At 39.7% G+C, this 25975-nt stretch overlaps 1 protein-coding gene across 2 annotated transcripts; it reads left to right on the forward strand.

Annotated features, from left to right (window-relative positions):
• The first annotated feature begins 18684 nt into the window (after nucleotides 1-18684).
• amigo1 (adhesion molecule with Ig-like domain 1) lies at nucleotides 18685-25578 on the forward strand. 2 transcript variants are annotated; one of them, XM_075476598.1, is made up of 2 exons: nucleotides 18685-19180; nucleotides 20061-25578. In XM_075476598.1, exon 2 carries the CDS (start codon nucleotides 20166-20168, stop codon nucleotides 21708-21710), a length of 1545 nt encoding a protein of 514 aa, XP_075332713.1. In that variant the 5' UTR covers nucleotides 18685-19180; nucleotides 20061-20165; the 3' UTR covers nucleotides 21711-25578. The 2 variants fall into 2 exon arrangements, with proteins under 2 accessions (XP_075332713.1, XP_075332714.1); XM_075476599.1 differs by lacking the exon at nucleotides 18685-19180 and adding an exon at nucleotides 19246-19592.
• The last annotated feature ends 397 nt before the right edge of the window (nucleotides 25579-25975 follow it).

Here is a 25975-nt window from a genome sequence, read left to right on the forward strand (position 1 = left end):
TAGACAGGCTCCCTCACTCTGCCAGAGCAACTGCAGAGCCGTGCAGAGCAGGCAGGCAGCGGGTGGGCAGGCATTACCCAGCCTCCCCTGCTCTCCACTGGGTCTTAGTGCCTTGCTACCTCCGCTGTCCTCATGGAAGGATGGCTTTGCTTTTCAGCCCTACAAGAGATCTTACTGCAGGCCACATAAGGTCCCACTAAGAGACACAGTAGTGCCAAAAACAATCACTTGTACCCTCAGGATCAGTATTTCTCTGATTCTGGTTAAGATCTCTCCTGATGCTCAGTTCAGCAAAAGCCTTCTCACGAGGATGGATTATTGATTTGTAGAGAAGTAAGGAATCCCAGGGGTTAATATTAATGAGCTGAGATTAAGATTTACAGGAGCCTGGCTTACAAAATATACATATAACACTCACAGAGCTTTTTCAGGACTTTACTTGAGAAACAAGAAATGTTGTCAGAAGAGAGGAAAAACACTAAATGTGTACTGTACTGAACCATTTTAAATCAATAACAAGAAAAAAAAAATACTACAGCTTTCACATACATCACAAAATAAATGTTCTTACTGAGTGCATGTTGGTGCTTCTTTAAATAAAATAAAAACAAAAACAGAAACCACTATGGTTAACTAACTACTGGCTAAATCCAAGATATACACTTCTAATAAGACAAGAGATGTGAGAATTTGGATGGAAATCCTTTGCAACACAGAAAATGTCTTATGTGATAAGAAATAGATAATAGGTAATAATAGATATGTACATTTTTCTTTACATATCTATTACATCATCTTGTTTAAACTTTAAACTATGGAAAAGGGTCTGTTATAGAAAAACGAGACACAAAGAGAAACCTTTTGATGTATGGAGGATGCTGTTGTATACGTCAGATCTACTCCTTTCATGTTTCTGTATTTTACTCCGCAGTATTTCACATGGATGGATTTTCCTGAGACATCTTTCCTGAAACAACCACGCACTGTGGTTTTCTTGACTGATTCATTCATCACTGGACGTGAAGCTCCATAAACCCTGATTAGTTCATGAGTCATTGCTTCTTTTTACTGATAAATCAATTGCTAATCTGAACACATGTTCATTTATCAATCCAATTACTGTGTTACTGTTTATATCACAGTGGATGCTTGACATGGCTCTGCTTTGTCTCGCAACCTGATGGCGCCTTTTGTTGGCAGGTACACTGTGATGATCAGGCTGCTGCTGCTGAGAGGCTCAGCTTGCTCATATGATCTTTTGGAGAAGGAAAATAATCAGATAATTATTTTTCCTCAAACTGTGTCTCAGCATTAGAAATGGGACAGGGACAATAAGTGATGAATATAAATAATAGGTTTGATGTATAATGGCTTCAAGATGTGATGATAGCAACACCAGTGAGACATTTTCAAGGGGCAAAGTGATTATAAAGGAGTCTTTGTGTTTGTTAATGTGTGCGTATGTCCTGTGACCACGCTCTTGACTGAGGTGTTGAATCATGACAGAAATAGCAGATACTTGCTCATGCCAGCAGCACCAATCACAAGGGAGGAAAATACAATGGTTTCCATGGTAACCCAGACTTTAGCTTCCCCTTATGACCCCCTCTACCTCCCGTCCACTACCGGCATCAACCTCAGGGCACAATCTACACTTCTCACTGCATGCATCACCAACCATTTGGAGTTGTGTCACTGTGCTTGCAACCATGTTGGGTTGGTGATTATTCTCTGATTCCTTTCTCCCCGTTTAACAAAACACAGGTGGGATGATTCATGCTCAATTACTGCTACTGACCTAATGTGCCTTTTCCTTTGTGATCTCAGATGTCAACAGTAGGGGGAGCTCTCACATTTAACAAGTAACTATCACCTGAAATTCCAGAAAAATGTCTTTCTGATCGTTCACATTAAAACTGCTCATGGAACTGAAGCTTTTTTGTTGTTGTTGTTGCTATCATTCAAGTACAGATGCGGTAGGCAAATTATTTTATCAATAGTCCAGGTAAATTCTTTTGGTTTGAAAACATACCTAATGCAAAAGGGTTAGGTCAGATTTGGATGCATTTCTCTATCTTTCAGTGCATTTATGTTCAGTGATTTGACGTTCAGTGCTGACAAGCCCTTTGCGCACACACTTACGTCAAAGCCCCAGGGATGACTTGTTCTGTAAAAATCCTTTTGCATTACTTCATACTGAGCTGAATTGTTTCAAACAAGGTATAGTGCCCCCATGAGTGACATAAAAGGGTGCAGGGCAACACTGGAGTGTGCACAATATTTTTAAGTGAATTAGAGAAAACTATTGATAATTCGAGAATTTGTTCATGTTAAAATACATATTTCAAATCACTTTATGTGTAGCTTTGGTAATGATTGCTGAAGTTTTATCCTTCTACAGAACCTCAACAGTAGCATCCATTTCAGGTCACATATGAGTGATTACCCCCCACTGTACAAGGGAGGGTGCACACATTCATCTGAACTAATAAAACCATGAGTTCATGAGTTGTGAATTCATGATGTTTTACTGCTAATCACAAATCGTGCCAAATTTTATTGCAAATTAGGCTCCATGGACAATCACTGTTTTTTAAGCCCTGTTAAATGTCTCTCAGGTTTTTTTTTAATCTACAAAGATGAAGGGAAGACTGTGAACAAATATCGATCTCCTCGCATAACTCCTTCATTTGTGCATTAGAGTTGTCGTGCATGTACATCATAACAAATCTTTTCCTGCCAGTTTTTAAACATTCATTCCTCTGTGCTCAGGACAGGAAAAAGTGCCTGATCATTTCATATTGTGGCACATTTCATTCAAAGAGTATGTTTTACTTCAAGGTATTTTAAGGAATTGTAACAATGAAATGTACTCGTTTTTTTTAACTAACAAAATTCCTGGATACCATTTTAGATAGCTTGCTGGGAGTCCTGGGACAACCTGTATGCAGATAATTATCTATCCTGTGACCGTAACTGGTTAGAGCGGTTTCATTTACTAGATTCATGCACTGGATTCCAAATAGACACAATTAGCACTATCTGTTGGCTCCATGTTGGCACTGACATCGCGCACACACTGAGTCACTGATGAGTGCTGATGTCTTGGGCTGCTGTCTGCCTGTGGATGAATAATACCACTGAAAAGCAAAAAAAAAAAAAAAAAAAAAAAAGGAGCCAAGAATGTGCGCATAATGCTTCCACTTGCAGGCATTCAGGTTTCAGGTTTTTTTTTTTATCACTGAGGTTAGTATTTTTTCCTCATTCAGTTTGTTCACATTTGTTGTCATTCAAGTTAAATGTTTATTCTTGTTGCCTAATTACTTACTCGAACAATATAAGAAACCAAGCAAAGTCACCAGATGTTCAGTGCATCTCTTATTACAAGAGCATAAGGCCTTTAATCCATAGAATAGTTTTAATTTTTTTCCAAGTGGCTGCTAGTAATGTGATGTTATTTGACTGATTCATCTGCTAATGTGTCATCATATGGATTAATTACAAATGTACATGAAACAGAAATTTACATTCTTACATCAACTCTCAAAAGTCAAATTCTTCACTCTGAAATACTTTTGGACTCTGACTCTCTAGAGATGACTGTGTTCAGGAAAGGGAACATTTGGCTATTTACAGCACCTAGAAGGTGGTGCACTGAGGTGAGATGTCTTTGACTGAGTCACAAATGGCCTGCAGAAGCTTTCCTGCTTATAGACTCAACCTCTACCAGTTATAAAGATACACAACTCAAAACTACAAAATAGGACCAGGTAGAATACAGAGGAGGACACTGTGAAATAAATGTACAACATACTGAAGTTATAATGTAGCTGAAAGCCAGAGCTTTAGGAGCAACACAAACCTACTCTTTATACATGTCAGAACTGTATCAGACCTATGACAAATGATAAATAAACTAAATCGCCTGTAAGATTTTTGTGGGTCATCAATAGGCTTAAGGTTTTTAGGTTAACTCAGTATCTCTGGAACACCTGCAGAGAAGGTCCTTAAAAAATTCACTTGGACTCAGTGATGAACTGATTAAAAGCTGGTCAAGTTAAGTTTTTATTTTTGTTTGTTTTGCTCAGTAAAGTTACTCATTAATACAGGAGACTTACAGCATAACAAGAGCAACATTTCTTTTATGATTCCTCATAGGGCAAATTGAAAATTACCTCAAGGGGCTTTAAAGTCTATACAGCAAACAACATCTTTCACTAAGACCCTTGACTCAGATGAGGAGCAACTAATCAATGGGCAGAATGGAAATATGGATGTAATCTATAGCTCGAGTGGTTTACAGATGTATACAACCACAAGGAAGCTTCTCAGTCTTTGTACTAATCTAAGCATGCTGACCGTTGGCTGCAGCCTAATTTAGGTTATAGGCATTAGTGTAAAAAAAAATCCATCTTCAGAATATTCAAGATAATATGCAAATATGTTTAATTAAAAACTATTAATGTAATACCAAATTCTGGTGCATTACATTCTTCTCTCTCTTAGACTGAAGCAACTTAAGAATAAAAATTTAAATCACAGGCTGAACCTTACGGTAACAAATCATTGTGACAGGACATCATTTATGTAGGGCACTGTGTATAAATCACAATGCTCACCAAAGACACACACACCCACAGTAGTTTTCACAGAAACCAATCAGTGCAGTCTGCTGGTTGAATTATGGCTGCAGTGTATCAATAGGAACCAGGGCCACAGCCATCACATCTTTCTCCTTCATTCATCACTAGACTCTGCTGCCAGGAAGACATGTTTGCAATTGATTCCAGAACCTCTTTCACCAGTCTGCTAACACCAGGCAGCATGAACTCAGCTAAATTACATATAACAAGACCAGTGTCCGCGTATATGAGCACTCAACAGTATTTTCTCTTGTCAGTTACATGATGTAACTTACATCTGTAACTGACATGTGGCCCTGTGATGGACTGGCATTGGGTGTACCCTGCCTCTCGCCCGATGACCGCTGGGATAGTGCTCCAGCCCCACCGCGACCCTACATTGGATTAAGCGGATATTGAAAATAGATGGATGGATGGATAAGCTGTCTAACAAATCATTATATTATTTGCACAAAAACAGTACACCTCACAGCGCAGGTATGTGTCTGGTTATAAGGATCCAAATGCAGGCAGCAGGCCAGTAAAGAAACATGAAGTGGCAGTGAACAGTCAGCACGGTCACATGCAGAACTGAGTCGAGCTACGGTTAGAGTGGACGGTTAGTGGACAGTTAATCTAACACTGTCCATGTGGCTGTATACATGCACAGGAAGCCAATCAGGTTAATGACTCATGTATGTCTGAAGTAGCAAAGCTTTGAACTGTGTGGAACAAAAAAAGAATGGTGATTTTGTCAAATGCAGTTACAATATCAGGATTTCATTAGAGCAGAGATCCAGTCTGAAAAATGCTTTGAGCGACCACGAGTTGACATGTTGTCTTAATGGGCTTATTTTCAATGCCAATTTCTGATGCCTTGGGATAGTTTTATTTATATCTAACTAGACTGTATTAATATACACTTACACTTGCAAAAAAAAAAGCAAACTCAGCTGATTTCAGTTGGACAAACATGTTTTCATGCCTTTTAGAAGTCTGGTTTCATCAGACTTATACAATAATTGCTTTTCTTTTGGGGTCATGTAAACATACTGAGTGAAAAGCAAGGAGTATACTGTAAATACCAGACAAGGTGATAATGTGAGTTAAAGTAGGTGAGCTAATTAGAAATAAGGAGCTGGGGAGACGATCAGCAAGCAGAGAAGAAGGCAACTGGGGAATTCATGTGGAGGAAACTGTGGAAACAACCGCCTAAGTACTTTTTGCTTAACCCTGTAGAAAAAAGCAATAGGGTTTAGAAAAAAAAAAGGTAGGAGAAATTCTTAAAGGCTTTAAGTGGGAAGCGGCAACCGCACTCCAATAATAATCTAACCACACTTACACTAAGCTGTGATTTGGGTCTGCTGCACTGAAACTACAGATGCCCAAATAATGTGCTTAATAATGATAATAATGTACTTTGTTGTGTCTTTTTCTCAAGTCGTTTCACTGAGGATATGTCATATTTATCATAAGATCTAAAATTTAACTTCATTATCAATGTTGGTAATTCAAAAAAATGGTAAAAAACATAAATAATGACGATAATTTAAAAAATCCAGAAAAGTTAAATATGTTGTCACAGGCTACTCACCTCACTCTCACCCTCCTGATATTGAGATCGAATTACATGAGTTTCAGTTAGTGTTTCCTGCCTCACATTCTCTCCTTCCCATCATTCTCAAGTTATTATGATGCCAGCCTCAAGCGGCCATTCAAGAAACTTGGTCAACGCCAAAGGATGTTGATTTGCTTAAAATCTTGTCGTTCTTGGATTTCTTCGGGGAAAAAAGAAAAAACAGGGTTGTATTCAGTTATGTTTCTAGTAGACTAATTGGGTTTTTGCAGAACGTCTATGAAACTGATTTGAACTTGAATGAAATTATACTTCCCTTCTCAGTAACCGCTTTTTTTGAAGAAGAAGAAAATACAATGTTGTGAATGATGAGACTAATAACATGCTACAATTGAATTTTTAATGGTTATATCATTCCATGTACGCATGTTAACTGGTTAGTTTTATACAGGGCTCACAAGCCATGTGTTTTAATACCACAAATGGCTATGTGCACAACACTGCACAATCCATTCTCTCTGCTTTGACAGCTGGTGAAAGAGTATTACTAACTGTGCAAATGAATATTAGGTGACAGAAATTGTCATAAAATCCATATTTATGAGAACATTAAAAATGCCAGAGGTCTGCAAAAAAGTGAAACCCTGACATGCAAACTTGTCATAGATTAGTACATTTCTCTCAGTGGTTTGGGACACAATATGCTGGTGATGGTCTGTCAGAACATAAAATCTTCCACGACTGACTGCAGTCAGAAACAGTGCAGTGCGTGCACCGTCTCTTTATCCTCCACCCTTATTTCAGTATTATCTCTCTACTGCAGTCTCTCATGTCTTCTGCCCTAATTAGAGCCACAGCAAGCAGAGTCCTGCAGGCGAGATGGGGAGGCGGAGGAGGGAGATGAGGTTGTGAAATCCAAACAGATGCTGCATGGTTAATAATGCAAGCCAGCTGTCAGCATTTAGAAGGATGACAAAGTGAAAATCAGCCAGGCAGCTGTCAGTTTGGTCGCTCACTAACAAACATGTGGTCCAACAGCAGCTGAAACACATTCAGGACTCTTTTAGAGAGTATTTTTTATATTTACTTGCCAACTTATACTAGAACAAAGCTTAAGTTTGACTTTTTAGATGACAAAAATTATACTACTCATAACCTGTCCGAGAAACAAAGAATAGACCAGCTTAATTACGGTTTCAAAATAGGATGAGGAAGAAGTCTGCAGATAGTCAGCAAACTTCCTATTTTTTACATAGTGTTTGTTGTAATTTAACAACACCGATAAGTGAGTTTAGAGGTGGTGTTCCACTGATTTGCGTGACAGAGCTAGACACATGTTTCACAATATTTTCAGTCTTTCAGTGCTATAAATCAGGGAACTGCTTACTTACAGAGAAAAATCTGTTTAGCAAATTTTGAAATGACTTGTTTTTCCTTCTCACACAGCTCTGTGACAGTAGAAATCCCAGTGTATTAAACGCAGTTTCCCACAAACTGTCTGCACTCAACTGGGAGCAGACAATTGAGATTGAGAAGCAGCAGTTAGAGAGGGCCTTATAAATCCCTTAAAGCTCACAAGGCTGTTACCAGAGCAGAAGATGATTACACACTGACGCTGGCCCAATTTACACAACTAATGTCCTTCTTGTGATGGTTTGGGTTGCAATGTGTAAGAAGTCCCTCGACAAACATTAACATGACACAAATGTCAGGCACCAAATCTAATGCCATGGGGGGCTGGAGGAGCTTTTCGAATGAGTAATCCAGTGAATTTCAAGGCTAAAGAAATCCGAATTTAATCACTAGAACAAAACAAAAAAACACAGGCAAGGATGAAAGACTGTTTTAAAAACTGATACTTTTGTGTGGAAATGCACCAAACGACCTCATGTAAACTGAAAGGTGAGCACAATATTATTAAAAACCATTGTTATGACTTTAATGTCTGTTTCAGATGCAACAGGAAGGTACAAAATATCTACTTGACAATTCCTGCATGACACCAAATATGACACTGAACAGCTGATGGTGCTGTTGAAAAAACTTACAGCAGTCAGTTTGACAGAGACACAAATAAATAGATAAATGATAATGTTGCTCAATGTTACTTATTGATAATGTGTTGACCATGTGAGCTTGAAAGTTGGCTTTTTCATATTCAAAACTTGTTTCTGCTGCTCCCAAGTGGACAAAAAGTCATTTTAATGTTAGCTTAGTAGCATTCTAATGTAAAGCTGACTGAAGAGAAGCTAAAGGCTTTTTAAATGACTTCAGTTGTCCAGAGCATGTGGAACTGAGAAAATACATTTACAATTTTTGCATTCACAGTTCTTTAAAATGACCACAACAAGAAATAAGAGCAGAACACACAGAATCAGTGACACTTTTTACTTAGTGCAGCTTTTCAGGATAATTTCAACACCTGCTTACAATCACTTACAAGCCTACTCTTTCTTGATGAAGGACCATATGGCTGCAATTACATGGAATCAAATGGTATGAGCACGCAAAATTGTGAGTTTTTCATGAACTTTATAGCTCACCGGCCAGCTTGCTGGATTAAATGTTCAGTTTTTTTAGGCGTCGAGCCAACCGTTTTTCCTTCCCTGAAGTTCAGTGCTCACTAGCCTCTATTCCATCTTCACACACTGTAAACAAAGAAGTGTGTGATCGTATTCTGAATTTCTCTTGTAAGCTATAGATTAAACAGAAGTATGTGATTTTTGATTTCTTTGCTTTGATACTGGAAAATCAAAATACTGTGAAAAGAAAAGAAAAGCACTACGTAAGCAGGACTTTTTAAGCATTTTGATATACAAAAATAATAAAATTATGTTTGGATTCTGTTTAGTTGCTTTAGATTCATGATGCTGGTATTGTTCAGGTAGGTTCACTTTCACATTGTTGTGGCAAAATTGTGCCCATACTGGAGCTTGATCTTTTTTTTAATATCATTGTCTCTAGATGTGCTGCATGGTGGTGTAGTGGTTAGCACTGTCACCTCACAGCAAGAAGGTTTCAGGTTCAAATGTCAACTGTGGCATTCTTGTGTGGAGTTTGCATGTTCATTCAAGTACTTCATAGTCTAAAGATGTGCATTAGGATAACTGGTGATTCTACATTGCATTGTTGATTGGATCATTTGCCAGTGTGTTGGCCCCTGGGATGGACTATCGATCTGTCCAGGGTGTTAGTGCCTCTTACCCAATGGCAGCTCGGATAGGATCCAGCCCCCAGCCATGAATTAGATGTATTTGGTTTAGAAAATGGATAGATGGATTATCACAAGTTAATTTTCTCATGATATCAAAAGCCATTCTGTAGTCTTAATGGGTTCATTATGTCATAATCTCAAGGTAACAGGGTTTGTTTTCTCGAGATAACGAGTTAATGTATTTATGTTAAATTTATGTCACCTCACACAGTGGAACGGCCCTGAAAGGCAACTTCTGGGTTAAGTGTAGTGTAGCGATACCACTTTCTGTGCTCAAGGTTTACTGAACTCAGAGTTGAGAGAGCCTTGACTTCTCCTCAACTGCCATGACAGCGATAATGAACGATAAATGTTTTAAGTGTTTTAAAACAGAGACCACTCATTTCTGAGCTCACAATAATCACATTGTTATTTCAAGAAACCAAAGCTGGTTGTCTTGAGATAAATCAGCTTATTATCGTGTGAAAACAAGCTTTGTTTTCTCGAGATAATAGAATAATCAACTCTTGGTTCTAAATTAGTAATGATTGCGGTCAAGGCCTCTGTATTCAACAGCCCCCAAGATTATTGCTATCGGTAACACCTCTGTCAAAATGTAACCCTTTCAGTGTAAACCTCAATTTGGTAAATTTTCTATGTAGAAATCATTTCTGTCTTTTAAAACTAAATTGTAGACAGCTGGAGCAGTGCTGCAATGCCTTAGTGAGCTTGTTCCCCTCTGATGTTCGTTTACAAGCTGACTGAGTCTTGACCAGAAGGTTGGCAAAAGGCAGAGCTCCTGAGCTGAACCCACAGCTGAATAATAGATCAGTCCTGCAGCATCAAAGTAACTGACTCATTCACTTCCTTATCATATACTGCAATGGGCTTTAGCAGTAGTTATATAATAACTATAAAGTCCAGTTGCAGTTTAACATGGGTCTGCTGTCTGTTTGTCTGAGTTTGCAGCTGAATTGGATTTTTGGGCTGACGTACCACTAGTGCATGCTGGGATTGAAAAAAACACAAACAAATGCTGGCAGGATAGAGCGAAAAGTGAGGATTGATTAAAAAAGGGGAAAGCCTAAAACCTGTTTATAAAATCCTCTTACTCAATGCCGGGTTGTCATGCATGAAGCATTTGTCTTATGCAATCAGGGCAGTCAAATTTATGTTTTGACTGATGCCAGAGTTCAGAGGAAACGAGAGAGAGTGATGCTCAAGGGAGACCTCAGTGGAGCTCATTCCAGTATTTGACAATCACACAGCGAGTGACGGGAAAGAAGGAGGAGGTGGCTGAATGCTTAGACAATGATATTTCATTTTAGAAGCTACAGATAGATTGTTGTGCCCATAAACTGTGGAGGTGCTCTATCAATTACACTGACGCATAAGTGCTGATATACACATGCAAGTAAAAATGGAGCGTTGCCTCCCATCAGCTGGCCATGTCTTCAGCTCTGCTGACAAGAAAGCCTTGCATGTGTGCTCCATTATTCACCGCCCCCAGCTGAATAAATAAAGGCACACAGTTAACACCCCTGATCTAATGATGCAACAGGACACTTGTCCTCAGAGCCAAAGGACATTCTGTCCAACTCTCTCTCGTTCTCCCTCCCTTCGCTCTCCTTTCCTCAAGGATCTCTGCTTTCAGCCTGGCATCTCTCCGCACACCCTCCCTTTTCCTTCGTGACCTACCAAACACCCACCGCCAAGCAAACTATGATCCATCCACTTAATCTATGTTTGAGTGGACATTTCATTTTATGTAAAGGTGCGTCAGATTCATGCGAGCAGGCACCTTAATCTTATCTATGTTATGACTCCAGAATTATTGCCACTCAGCCACTCAGCCACTCAATAGCACTCCCTTCCTGTATCAAATAGCATTGAGCCCTTCATCAAGTCATGTTTCCGTATTTAGTCTGATGAGGTTTTAGAAAGAAGCCCATTTCCAATTCCAAAGCTTAAAGCTTCTGTGATCCATTTGGTTACAGCAGAATTCAAACTAATTGCGCTAACTAAAACTAATTGCATTGTGCTTCATTTGACTGATATTTGCTCTGCATCTTCTTTTTTAAAATGGTTAAACATCTCAACATGGAACCATGATTTCTCATTATAAAAGAATCACTTTTATAATGACTATTCAGTCTCATTGCAGCGCTGCACTCCAACACGCTGATGCGAATTTCTGTGTCCCCTGGAACTCAATCATTGCTGTTTGACTGGATAGCTGTAGTGAAGACCTCTTCACCCAGGCTCTTTTTGCCACTATTGGCCACAAACACAGGCGCTGCAAAGTGAAAAGTGAGGGTAAAAAAAAAAAGCCACGGGCTCTGCAAACAAGCCTTGCAGATCAGCACTTTAACTGGCCCACTCTTGCTTGATGGGCTTTTAGCAAAGATAACAAGAGGGACTCTGGCTCTCAGTCATTTGCGATGGATGGGACATTTTCTCTGGCAAGTAAGTAGGCTGTGTGTTAACTGCTGCTTCACCTGCTGTACATCCCGTACCGGACAGGCTCTGATGGCATGAAGTTACAAGAAACATTGAGTCAAAAACTGAACAAGAGGAATAAAACTGTTGCGCATGTTAAAGCATACCCAGTACAGGTAAATACAGATACACTGCAGGCTAACACTGCTACTATAATTGGCAGATATTCTATATTCTATTTGAATTCTTATTCCAAACACAAGAAGTCAAACATTTTCAAACAGTTGAGTCATTGACTATTTAGACTCTTTTCCTGTCTTGTCCTGGGACCCTCATCTTATTGTGCATTGCGCACATAGTGCAAGGACATGGCTGTCATCGCAAACACAAAGGATTATCTTTGTTTTTACATATACTCCATTAGTTGAGAATCATCTGTCTCCACTGGGCACAGCCACGATGCATCTACTACTTTATCTTTGCCCCGAGAAAGGGATTAACGGGTATTAAAAACACAGTATGGTAAATGCCTCGTTCTGCAGTATCTATCTCTATTAATTGTCTCTGAACATCATTGACACAAGACTTAATCTTTTGTTTTGCCTGTCTTTTACGGTGCCATTATTTGCAGATTTAATGTTTTCCAGTTGCAGCTTAAAATAGCTCTGTAATTAACACCTGTCAGTAACACCTGACATAAATAATTATGGACAGATACTACAGTAAAGCTTGTAGCTGCAATAGTGACGACTTTCATTTAAACAACGAGTTTCCTGCCTCCTGATTACATGTATTGTTGGAGCTCACAGGGCCTCAGTGTAGGCTGACACCTGCAGCCCCTTCCTCTGTGATTTAGAGTCATGGTCTCTGCCATCAACGCACAACTGGCTCAAACACGGCCTGTTGCTAAGCAATGGAAGAACAAGACATGCCAAGATTACAGACAGTTTGCTTTTATGGAAGCATGTTCCATCCATGTGGGCTTCTTCTCAAGGATATGATTGACCTTGTGTCGTCCCTTCACTTCTGATCAAACACAAAATTGAGTTGTGTTGCCATGGAAACCGAGAGCCTGCCAGACAGCTAAACAAAGATTACAGCAATTTTTCTTTCTCTTTGCTCTCTCCTTTGAGACTATCCCTGCATCTACTTGTTTCAATTTTTTTTTTCTCAAGCCAGAGGGAAATGATACAGCATGAGGGCAACCCGACCTCTGAGGAGATAAACACCTCACTTAGCTACAGTTGCTTGCGTCACACACACCGCTCTTGGACTGATTTATTTAGAACGTTATTTAAAATATTGTTGGTACAAGCAGCCCTTCTGTTTCCTTTCATGAACAATGCCAGATGGAAATAAATGGGAATATATCAATTAAAGCACTTCAGCTCAGTAAAACTTTCAAGAGAAAAAATTATCCAGAAATTTGTCAGAAGTCCTTTCAAATTGTAGCAAACATCCTCACACAAATGTGTTTACAAACCGCTCAGTAGTCAACAGTTCAGTTACTACTTTAAAACTGCTTTAATCAATGTTTTCATACTCATTATTAGTCAAGGTTACTCAACTCCCTCATCTCTGTTGAGCTTCATAATGAGTTTTAGCTGATTGTGAATCTGTTTGTCCAACATCTTACTCTTTTAGTCTACTCTTATGGTGCCATTTTCAGTTGCATTGAGGAGCTTTTTTTCGATAAAGAATCCCTAAAAATATACCGTACACTGCCCACACATCCATTAAGCAACCAACTGGAACAACAGTCTGCATAAAAGTTGGGACACTGGGTCAACCCCTCCCCACCTTTTCTTATAAAACACTCTCTGGATTGTTCTTTTCATACCCAAACATGTTACTGATCTGTTGCCAACAAATCTGATTCAGTGACACATATTCTCCAAGTGTTTTTTTTTTCTTTGTAGCATTACACAACTGCTCCAGTGTTTGGTGGACTGGGTCCTGACTTTTTTTGTTATTGTTGTGTGTTTAATTAAAAAGTAGCATATGGTTTGTTTTCTTTTAAAAGTCTTTCTCATTTTACGCTGATTTGCAAAGCATCACAATTGACTTTCATTCACGTTTAACACAGCATCCCGACTTTTTGTTGAGTTGGCTGCATCCATAGTGGGGCATTATACAACAGAGGAGCCAAATGTTTCCCAGAGAAGTGGATCTCTGGGTACTAATTAAAAAGGAACTAAAAAAGAGGGAACTGGGCTGCATCAAATGGACATAAATACAAATTCAGATCTAGTATAATTTTGCCCTGTGTCTAAACTGAATAAGTCATGGCTGGCAATGTGTGCCAAGATAAATGTTGAGCTGAAAGCTACATGAAATATGTAACCGTTCGCCACCATTTTTCCTCAAAGAAATCTGATACCATAGATTTAAAAACCACCACAGACTAAACTAGTACAGACTGAAAGCAAAATGCTATATTTTGTGTCATGCTGTAGAAACAGCTACAGATGTAATGTTTGCAGTAAGCATGGCGTCTCACTGTATTGAATTTGATGTTGGTGACAGGAGGGTGCGTTTGGCAAGTCACCAGATCAGCCAGGTGGAGCGCAGCAAAAGAGTGGTGTATGTAAACATAATTTTATGGCGTTATCAGGTTTCCAAATGTGCACTGATCATCCACACAGTATGTAGACTGAAATGACAGGCTTTGAACCTGCTGTCACTTGTAATGTACTATGATAAATTTGGTATATGTGGTGTGTGAATGTGATACAGAAATAAGCACTGTGTTCCCTGTAAAATTGTATAGACCAACACATGCTATAGCAGTGAGTGAGTTGTACTGTAAAAGTGCTTTGAGTGGTCATCTGGACCAAAAAAGCGCTATATAAGTACAGTCCATTAATCATTACCATTTACCATACATATATTAGTTAAAATTACAGCAAAATTCACATGAAAAAATGGCCTCTAAGATGCTGGCTAAAAGAGTCACCGAACAATGCTGCCATATTTGAAGGATTAGTAAGTATGGAGCTCTGCTGTTCTGTCTCAGTTTTGCCTGTTAGATAATTAATACATACGAATGAATTGTGGTGTAAAAAGAACCTCTACTGACCAATGTTTTTCTGTCAGTCCCTAAGCTTGTAAAGAGGCCCTGATTCTTTATAAGTTTTGGAGATGCTAAGACATCGATTTGCCCCAGACACCACATCTGAGCAGGTATGTGCGAGAAAAAGAGAAGACAAGGCCACTCCAAATTTGCCACAGAGCCAAACCAGTCAATGAAAGGCAGCAGGCAGTTGCCAGGCAACACTATCCCTATCACTGCAGGAAGTGGAGTCGAACAGAACATTAATCACTTTCAGCTCCATCTCACCAGAGTCACAGTAATACAAGGCTCCGGTCAGACGAAGGATTCACAGTATCTTCAGTCACACTGGTTTGTGCCTTCATTTCCAGCAATCATTGCAAAGTGCAATGAAAAAGCAAGAACAGAGAGTTTTCATACAGTACCACATTTTGTCTGTTAGAATAACACATCAGTGAGTGTACAGTCTAAACACTGTTTGCTTTTACCTGGAAACAAGTTAGACCTGCTTCAGAGGATTCACTTTACATGGGGAATTAATTTGGCACAGTCCACCATTGTCTGCTTCAAATCTGTTTGTTTCAACTGCCAAAGCACATATCATCATCTCTCCAGCTCAAGCAGAGTTTCTACAGTGTGCCAGCCCTGTCTGTTTTGCACAGGTGGGATGCAGCATTGCTCCGAGACAGAAAAGAAAAGGTTGAACCTGATGTCAACAAAACAAAATTAAGGTGACATTTAAAGGACAGCAAGTGATTAAAGGTTAGAATAGAATAGAATAGAATAGAATAGAATAGAATAGAATAGAATAGAATAGAATAGAAAAATACTTTATTCATCTCCCAGTGGGGGAAATTCAAAAAGCTTTGCATGTGCTTTCTCTTCCATGGATGATTTGAACTGACATATTTATCATTATGTAATGACAGACCTTTAGTTTTTTTTCTGTTTACAGAAAACAGGGTGTGTAACATGAGCACACAAGAGAAAAAGGAGCCAAGGATGCCATTTAGAGTAACCTAAACTCCTGGGTCCAACTTTGAGATTGATATCAATTACAGAGGTGCTACAGAGCTGATCATCTGGTGTATCAACTTTAAAAACAGAATATGTTACGGCATAATCAGAGTATAATTCATGACATTAAAATGATCCGTTGTCCTTTATTGCTATCACCTTGATTTATTGTAGGATATTTTGTGGCAATCTGAGTAGGAGGCTAGCAGCTTACTGGCAACGCACCGGCCCTCACAGCTTTGGCAAAGCTAAGACTCACTGCTGCAGATCTGTGAATTCAGGAAAACCTCCAGAGAAGATCTCAAAAAGCACTTTGTGGGTGGATTCACACAAAAAAATGACAAGGTTTCCCCCTGCTCAGTCAGCACAGACCTAACCAAATACATAAACAAAGTGTGCACAATGAGTAAGAATAGCCTGAGCTGTGTGGGAATCATTGTAAAGCCAGTCAGCTTGGTAGGCCGTCTGCCCTGGTAAGGCTCTCATCCACACAATAATCCCCTGCTGTTCATATTAAAAACTGTAAATTTTTGGGTTGATTAACAACTAGATGCAGTCAAGAAATATTTCAGCTTTACATCTCTTCAGGTTTAAAGGCCCTCTAAATTACAACTGAGCTGCCAGTGACCAGAGTTGAAACACCTGGTAACACCTTCCATTAATCTAAATCACCAATTAGATTCCAGATAAAGTGACAACAAATGTATTATATAGGTTAAGAAAACATATTGCTATGATTTTTTTTTTTTTATGGTCCATTCTATGAGAACCTGCATGTGGTGACTAAATAAAAATAGTGGCAGTGCTCTAACCAGATTTCCACTGTTAACTCAGCTGTCATATGGGAAGCAATGATGGAAGTAAGAGGGAAAAATGTTGGATAGCTTTGCATCACGTCCAACCACATGATAGTGAAATATGCGTTTTATTTTACCCGACAGGAACATCAAACCAATCAAGCGCTGAGCTCTGTTTTGTGCCAGAAAACTGTAAGAGATACAGGGAAATCTCTTTAATCGTAGAGCTTGAGAACCAGAGGGGAAGCGGAGGATTGGGAAATAATTACAATGACGAGCATTTGGATTTGTTGTGGTCTCATACACAATACAAATACTGGAGTCAATGTAAATCAAAATCAAATCAAATCAAATTTATTTATATAGCACATTTCATGTACAAACAATTCAAAGTGCTTTACATAAAATAAAAGCATTGCAGCAGGTAGTGTAAGAAGCATTAAAAATACATAAATGAATATAAAGAGAAACAAATAAAATAATTTAAACGAATTTAAAAACAAGCAACAGTCTAGATAAGTTAAAAGATAGCGTGCAGATTTCGTGCATAGACACATGAGAACAGAAATTTCTTTAACCTGGATTTAAAAATGTCTACATTTGGTGAAAGTTTAATCTCCACTAGCAGTTTGTTCCACTTATTTGCAGCATAACAGCTAAATGCTGCTTCTCCATGTTTAGTCTGGACTCTGGACTGGACCAGCTGACCTGAGTCCTTGGATCTAAGAGCTCTGCTGGGTTTATATTCTCTGAACATATCACAGATGTATTTTGGGCCTAAACCGTTCTGGGATTTGTAAACCATCAGCAGGCTTTTAAAATCTATTCTGTGACTGACTGGAAGCCAGTGTAAAGATTTCAAAACTGGTGTGATGTGTTCAGATCTCTTAGTCCGGGTTAAAACTCTAGCAGCAGCGTTCTGGATGAGCTGCAGATGTTTAATGCTCTTTTTGGGAAGTCCAGTTAAAAGAGCGTTACAGTAATCGAGTCTACTGGAGATGAATGCATGGATGAGTTTCTCCTGGTCTTTTTGGGAGAGGAAACCTTTAATTCTGTTGATGTTTCTGAGATGGTAAAAAGCTGCCTTGGTGACAGCTTTGATGTGGCTGCTGAAAGTCAGATCTGAGTCTAAAAAACACTCTGAGGTTACGAACTTGACCCTGGGGTACTCCACAAGTCAAGGCCACTCTCTCAGATTCATAGCTGCCAATTGTAACAAAATAACTCCAGCCTTCTAAGTAGGATCTGAACCAGTTAAGGACCGCTCCAGAAAGTCCAACCCAGTTTTCCAGTCTGTGCAACAGGATTCTGTGATCTACAGTATCAAACGCAACGCTGAGGTCCAACAGAACCAGGACTGAGACATTACCAGAATCAGTATTCAACCTAATGTCGTTTAACACTTTGACCAGAGCTGTTTCAGTGCTGTGATGACGTCTGAAGCCTGATTGAAAGTTATCAAGACTTCCATTTTCATTCAGAAAGTCGTTGAGCTGGTTAAATACAACTTTCTCAATAATCTAAAGAGAGATTAGAGACAGGTCTGTAGTTGTTCATCATAGAGGTGTCTAGAGTTCTCTTCTTCCTGAGTGGCTTAATGGCAGCTGTCTTTAGTGACTTGGGAAAAATGCCTGATGCCAGTTAGCTGTTAACTATTTGTAGGAGATCACTTTCTACTGAGGTAAAAACGGTTTTTAAAAAGTCGGATGGTATGAAGATTTGGTTTCGCTTGTGGCAATTATGGAGTTGAAGGAAGAGAAGGAAGGATGTCCAGAGGCTATTAGGCTTTGTCTTACTGTTAGACGCCCATGGTACTTATCTCATTATCAATATTACAAATTGTTCTGCTTTAAGATATGAAATGGAGTTGTCCATTTCCTCTAGTGGGGTTTCCGTGCGTCTTTGGCGCGGTCACTTTCGGTAAATAGCGCTTTCTGAGTCTGAGCGCACAACTGCTGCCAAAACACGTCAGCCACTGCAGCCGCAGCAGCACTGTGCGGAGAAAGCAGCAGCAGGCCTGCGTGGAGCCGCAGGAAGCTTGTCTTTAACAGACTGCTCAATCTTAATGATCCCCATGGCTGCTGATGAGACACGATATGAGCCGGACCTGCCCAAAATGCGCCAATAATGTGCAGAAGCCGGAGGCTTGCTCGTGCGCAATTTGTTCCTTTGAAATCAAAGACAGCTGGTTAAAACACTATCGCTCATCGACGATTGTCTGCTAAATGAACGGGTGTTTTCTGCCCTTTACGTAATCTTTTTCTTTTTTTTTTTGCGTAATTTTTCACCGGGTATTGGATGCCTCGTGGACCAGGATTATTTTGGCGAGGAGATCTCAGTGGTCTCCCTCCTCCCTGCATCGGTTGTTATCCTCAACAGCAGGCACGTAAATTCAGTCAGACAAGGGTATGTATACAGTCGCGCTGTAAACAAACGAGGACCTGTTTTAAGGAAATCGGCGTCGTTGTTGCATCCCGGTTGCAGGCAAGTGTTTTCCTCTCCATCTTTTCCTCTCATATTTGCATGTTGTGCTCATTTATTTTCCAACCAAATGGTGCAAGGCAACGCTTGCACAGCTCAGGACAAGGGCTTTAGAGAACATGACACGATGTAAATATTTGCATGATTTTGCGTCTGAAGGCAACCCTTTATTTGTTCTTTGCTTGAATGTGTGCAACTGTATTTGTCTGTGTGTCAGGGAGATTAAGAGATGGCGAGGAAGAAACGGGGAAATAGGCTGAGGAAGAGAATCAATACCATGTCTTCGAGGAGTGTGAATGCACATGGGTTAGCTTGAGTCGAATGCAGTTATTGTAAAGAAGACGCGCAACGCAGCAGGGGAAAGTTTGTGCTGTATGCACGTGAGAAAGACACGAGAAGAGGAGGAAAGACACATGTAAGAACATATACACAGGCACTTTAGGGGCCTGACTTCAAGTAGTTTCCTTTTGGGTGACTTGTAGGTCATATTGAAAGTAATATCCTCCACTGATGAAAATGTACTTATTTTTTGTGGCAAAAATTAATAACCTAACTGAGAATGGGCATGTTTTATGGCTGTTTCTAAAAAAAAAAATTCATAATAAGCATCAGAAACCAGCAGATTTCACATCCACATCGTCTGGTGTTGTAAGATATGTTATTCAATAAGAGGAAAATAGCGAGTTCAAGTGTTTTGATTTGTTGTGTGATGATTTCTATAACGTTTTGATTTTCAAATACATTTTGTAAATGAAAGATTTTTCTTTGTAGTATAGTAAATTGAATATGTATCCTCTACCGCTTCAGTGTTGTACCTTTGTGTTTATAAAACCAATCCATCTGAAAAACACCCCCCCTCCCCATCTTTTTTGTTCTTTTTCAGCCTTCTATCAGCAGTGTGCCCAGGAATCCTTCAGCAGCTCTTCCATGCTTTTTTCTAAAAATGGGATCATAGTCACCCTCCCTGGGATTCGGAACAACTGCTAGGATGTTGCTGCCTTCCACCAGAAGAGGTGACAGCCTGTTGGAAAAATTACCTCACCGGAGGAGGTGTCAGAGATGGGCTCCGTTCCTCACCCTCTGCGTGGCTCTCCTCTGGCTTCCAGAGGCAGCAGGATCTGCACTGAACTTAGACGTGCATAAGACGTGCATCTGCGCCTCAAACATAGTGAGCTGCTCAAAGATGAATCTAACCACCGTCCCCATTCATCTGCCCCACTACACTGCTGTGCTGGATCTCAGCTACAATGAGATAGTGCGGCTCCGATCCGAGTGGACACCAGTCAAGCTTCCAAATCTCCATAACCTCCTGCTCAGCCACAATAATCTCCATTTCCTCTCTTCAGAGGCATTCATAAATGTGAAGCACCTGCGCTACCTGGACCTGTCCTCCAACAAATTGCAGCAGCTGGATGAGTTCATCTTTGAGCCTTTGGTCAACCTGGAGGTTCTCTTGCTGTACAATAATCAAATCTCCCAGATTGACCGCTCAGCCTTTACTAGCATGATCAACCTTCAGAAGCTATACCTTAGCCAGAACCAAATCTCCCGCTTCCCTGTGGAGCTAGTCAGGGAAAAGTCCCGCCTGGAGAAGCTCAGCCTTCTGGATGTGTCGTCCAACAAGATCAAGGTGTTGCCCATTGAAGAGCTAAAGGTGCTGCCCGCCTGGATTAAAAATGGCCTCTACTTCCACAATAACCCTCTGCTGTGTCACTGTGATCTCTACACACTTCTTGCCCACTGGTACATTCGAAAGTTCAACTCTGCCCTGGACTTTAAGAACGACTACACATGCATTCTGCCTGGCCCGCAAAAAACCAAAGTTGGGGCTTTTGATCTCAGTGGTGAAAGCATGAACTGCAGCACATTCAAGGAGGCGGATGAGGAGGCTTTTCTGGAGCAAACACTCATCCTTAGCTGCGACACCAAACACAGGGACATGTCAAAGATCTGGACGATGCCTGGTAATGTGTTGGTGACACCTGGAAGCAATCAGACAGCAAAAGTCTTGCCAGGTGGCCGCCTGCAGATAAGTCCGGTGAGGTCTGATGACTCTGGGACTTACACATGCTTTGCTATGAGCGAAACCTTCAATGAAACTATCTATGTGGTGCTCAAGGTTCACAACTTTACCATGCATGGGGTCGGGGAGACTTTGAACACAGCTTACACTACCTTGATAGGCTGCCTGGCCAGTGTGGTGCTGGTGCTTATGTACCTTTACCTGACGCCATGCCGCTGTTTCTGCTGCCCTAACAAGGGTAAGAATAGAGGTGAAGACAGCATCCACTCCTCAATGCTCAGCGTCACTCCGACCCATGACGACCAGGCACTCAAGGCTGAGCTGAACAGACATGTGGCGTTCATAGACTCAAAGGACCTGCAGGGCCAGAATGGCAAGCTGAACCCCAATGGGGATGAGGACGATGATGATTTGGATGCAGAGGCCGGTTCTCTTATGAAGGGCAAGAGGAAGAAATCAGTAGCAGAGTCCATTAGCTCCGTCTTCTCAGACACTCCCATGGTGGTTTGAGATAACACTGGTAGAGATGATGGATGCCGTATGACTGGATGTATATGGTACAACATGAGCCACGTGTTTAGTTAATGTAAACTGTGACTGTGACCTTGTGGGAGAAAACAATGGAGGGATCTTCATCTGTGGTTGTGAGCAAGTTGGAAAACAAGGATCTCAAACGGAGTTCAAAAGAAACTGTCTTGTTGTCAGAAAGGACAATAAGTAGGACTTTTCCAGCATTTTAATCTGTAGCAATTACTATTCATACTGTGAAAGAATGGCAGAGTAAATGGACAGTGGAAACGTAGAGTCTTATGGGAGAAGATGATACATAGTTGATATCAGCACTCAGGAAGGGATATGTTGAATTAAAAAAGTGTGGTAATTGATTAAATAAACTGATTGACAATACATTTTAAAAAAAGATAATAGCTCACATTTAGAATAAATTAAAACCATGTGTGGATCATAATTATATTTATCATGAATGATTAGAATAGATTCCATCTTATTTAACACTACAGCATAGATATATTTGCCCATCCCCTACTATCACAGGGATAGAGGATGACATTGTTATGCTATGAATAGGAGTGACATTCACCTTGAGTTACTATAGTGAAACAGCATGTCAAAAAAACACATTATATGAGATCCTAGCCTAGATAAATATAATTGCGGTAAAAGAAAATATGGATTCCTCAGATGCTAAATGTATAAAGAGGGCAATACAGGTCATTTTCATCCCACCTCAGATCCGATAGTTAGTTGATATACACTCTTAGTCATATTCAGTCTTACAGGACAGGGCTGTTTCTTACTTTGCCATGTTAAGGGATCAAGTTACATTGATGTATGTTACAAAATTGCCAACCAACTTACAGTGTAAATTAATAATGTAACAGAATAGCTGCCTTTTAGTTTTTGTACATCTACAGTGAAAACCCAAACAAAACTTTTGCACATATAAACACATGGAACGCCTTCAACAGATACACATTAGGTGCAGGGAAGTATTTCGTTTTGAATAATTATCAACATATTGTCTCAAATCTGTATACAGAAAAGTACCACAGTCCTGACAAGAATGATTAGGCTTCTGGTTGTTGTCTGTTGTTTACTTAACTTACTGTTAAGTTTGTCTCTTTGCCAAGTTACAGCATCAGTTTCCATCTGTCACAACACTAGGGTGTTACATACCAAGCCAATGCTGAAAGCTCATAATTTATTCTGTATGGAAAATGTGCAGCATGAACAAAATATCATAAATATGTCATAGGTTCAAGTATGCGATCTTGCTCAGTGGATAGTGCCCAGTGTTACACATAAGCTGTAGCTCTTCTGCCCTTTGCTACCAAGGGAATAATATATGTTGTGTCAGCAGGAAAACAGTAGGCCCTCAGTAAGAGTAAAACCCTAATAGTTTCTCCTTGAAATCAATCTCATGAATAATACTGATGAGGCTGTACATTACCGGCACAAAAGAGCTACGTTTAGCGTTTGTAGCTGCTGACGGGAAATTTCCAATAACACAGGGGACCCGAGATCTTTGAAAAAAGATCCCTTTGTGTCATCATTCATTATTAAATCTGCTGTAAAATTAACTTAACATGCAAGACACCTGGTACTTTATGCACATTTTATAAACTTTAAAACAAGAGACTGGTCCTTGGCACTACAAGTAGGGATTTGATTAAACTTTACTGTACACATGTCTCAGCATAACAATGGTAGCCTCTTGTAAAATGCTGATTGCATCTTTTGATGGGAAGAAGCTCCCCTTTGCTTTCCATGTCTTTGTCACCGAGCTTGAGACAATCAATGTGTTATCGTGAGTCACAGTAGCACAAAGGCATTCTCTCTGGCTCCTCATATACTGACAGCGTCAATTCAGCCCAGATGTGTTTGCTTTGTTTGCGTACCTTAGTCATTATGAATCTGCCCTTTCTTAAGTTCAAAAGCAATCATTTAGCCTGGCAATGCAATGCCCTTTAAGTAGTCAACTGAGTCATGGTTCAAAAGTTCTTCATAATCTCAGAACTGATCACCCTTTCGAGTTTCTGCTCAGAAAGTTCCATGACCTACATTAGAAAAGCTAATTACATAAAATCACATCTGGCATGTAAAAGAAAAAAAAATCAATTTACACATTTCTGGGTGCAATGTTTTTTTACGCAAAATTGATGGAATATTCACAGTTGCTGTGTGCACCGCAGCATCTCCTGTGTGGGTGAGGAAGGAAGTCACACTTGTCAGAGAGGTGGTGTGTGAATCATTTCACTCTGTCACACATTGGAATACAAGGTGGAGGAATAGACAGCAGCAAAAATATCAAGACGTACTTAAAAAAAGACACATTTAGGACAAATGCAGACTGATTGCGTTTTGCCAAGGATCTGTCATAATTTTAAGGGTTTCCAAGATTTACCATTTAGAAACAGAAACATATTTGCTCATATATATTTGTTCCCTTCTCAGATTGCAAGGAGTGGCCACCCTGGATTAGAGGCTAATGGCTGATATCATGCACGGATACAGTGTCTGTTGAGTAGCACAGTAGATTACCCATCCATTGTGGAGATGAGTGCGTTTTCTGGAACACAGTGTCAGTCCTATTAAATCCACTGTGGCTGAGTGGTGGTCTACCCCTGTGTATTGCCTCCTTAAAATACATGTCTCAGTCCTGTATAGAGAAGAACTAAGTGTTTTGCAGAGATCCTAACTGGAAGGAGAAGAGTGGCTTTGTTCTTTCCAAAACAAATCAGCATCCCTGTATATCTATATATATAATACATATATATATTACATATATATATATTTATTTATACATGTATTGAGAGTCACTTTCTGTGTTCAGTATTTCTTAGTTGTGTACTATGTTCTGCCAGTGTACTGACTGTATTCTTGTGTATTCTGATGTTGTTCATTTTGCATTTTGTCTGCTGCTGTGCTACTGTTAGTTGTTTCAACACCCAAGTCTTATTATAAATGTTTATTTTTTAAGCAGGGTGGAACTTAGTTTTCTATTGAAAGAGGGCGCATTTTATCTTTGACTGGTGAAGAATTTGATTTAACAGAGAATAGATTTGAACATGTATCCAAAACTGCATAGGAAGGGTGCCAGTTTTTAAATACATTAGGATGACGCATCCTAATGAGCAGTGAGTACTTTATGTAGCCACCAGTTATTATCGTCAGTATTTGACTTTTTTCATAAAGCCATAAGCAATTAAAAACACAGTGCTTTACTTGACAGATGTTATGTCAGATGATGTAGGGACAAAGAGCTACAGAAGTGGAAAATCGAGCGATCTCTCCAATAAACTTGTTTTAATGGCTTTATAGGCAGTTGGTTTCTCAGGGCCATGTCAGTTCTAATATTATGTAATGTGATACTCAATGTCTGCAATGCTAAAAGTGTCGCATTTGCAAGACAAAATCTTAGGCTTAGAGATCTGCACACTTCTTTTTGGCCCTTTTCTCTCCACAGTGGTGGTGATTTCACTCGGTTCACACAGATAACAGAAGAGAGCGCTCTCCCGCCGCCCTGGCACACATCTCCATTCATCTAGTAGCAATTAAGGGAACAAGCATGAGATGGTGAGGTTAAAAGCCGGCGGCTTCAACATAGTGCTACTCACAACTGTGTCCAGAGGACAAGAAGTGGGCTTTAAACAGCACCGTAAGCACGTTTATTAACCACATTTTCAAAGACGAGATGGTTGGTCACTGCCATAACAGTCCTTGCAGCTAAAGTATATAATGGCTTTGCATGGTATGCTTTAAAGCTACTCTGATAGCAGGATAGGTGAAAACCCGTAGGCATTACAGGAAAAAGATATACTATCATTTTACTTAATAAAAGATAAAGATTTCCACTTTGTGCTGTTTCCGTTTTTATTTCTGTCCCCAACTGTTAACCAGAAAAAGCATTTAGAAAGGAGCCATTTTTGCGTAGCTAACTGGTATATAATGGAATATTGTGGATTATGCCAGAATCATTAATCGTAACTGTACATAAAAAGTAATATTTTGGTATAGTTTAAACATAATTGAATTTGAACTGAATTTAAAATTATCTGTTAAAGAACAAACAATAGAGCCACATAGAGAGTCAGGTATGAGCTTCTGATAACACATTACAGTTTATCAGATTGAAATGGTCCCAGTTTATTTTTTACTACTTGTCCCTTGAGCAGAACCATTTTTCTAGGTTCTATCAAACCATGTTTGTTTATAGAACCTAGAAGTGGCTAAAAGTCCATCATGCTGCTTTTTCA

Source organism: Odontesthes bonariensis, chromosome 10 (genome assembly GCF_027942865.1).
Source record: "Odontesthes bonariensis isolate fOdoBon6 chromosome 10, fOdoBon6.hap1, whole genome shotgun sequence".
Taxonomy (NCBI): domain Eukaryota; kingdom Metazoa; phylum Chordata; class Actinopteri; order Atheriniformes; family Atherinopsidae; genus Odontesthes; species Odontesthes bonariensis.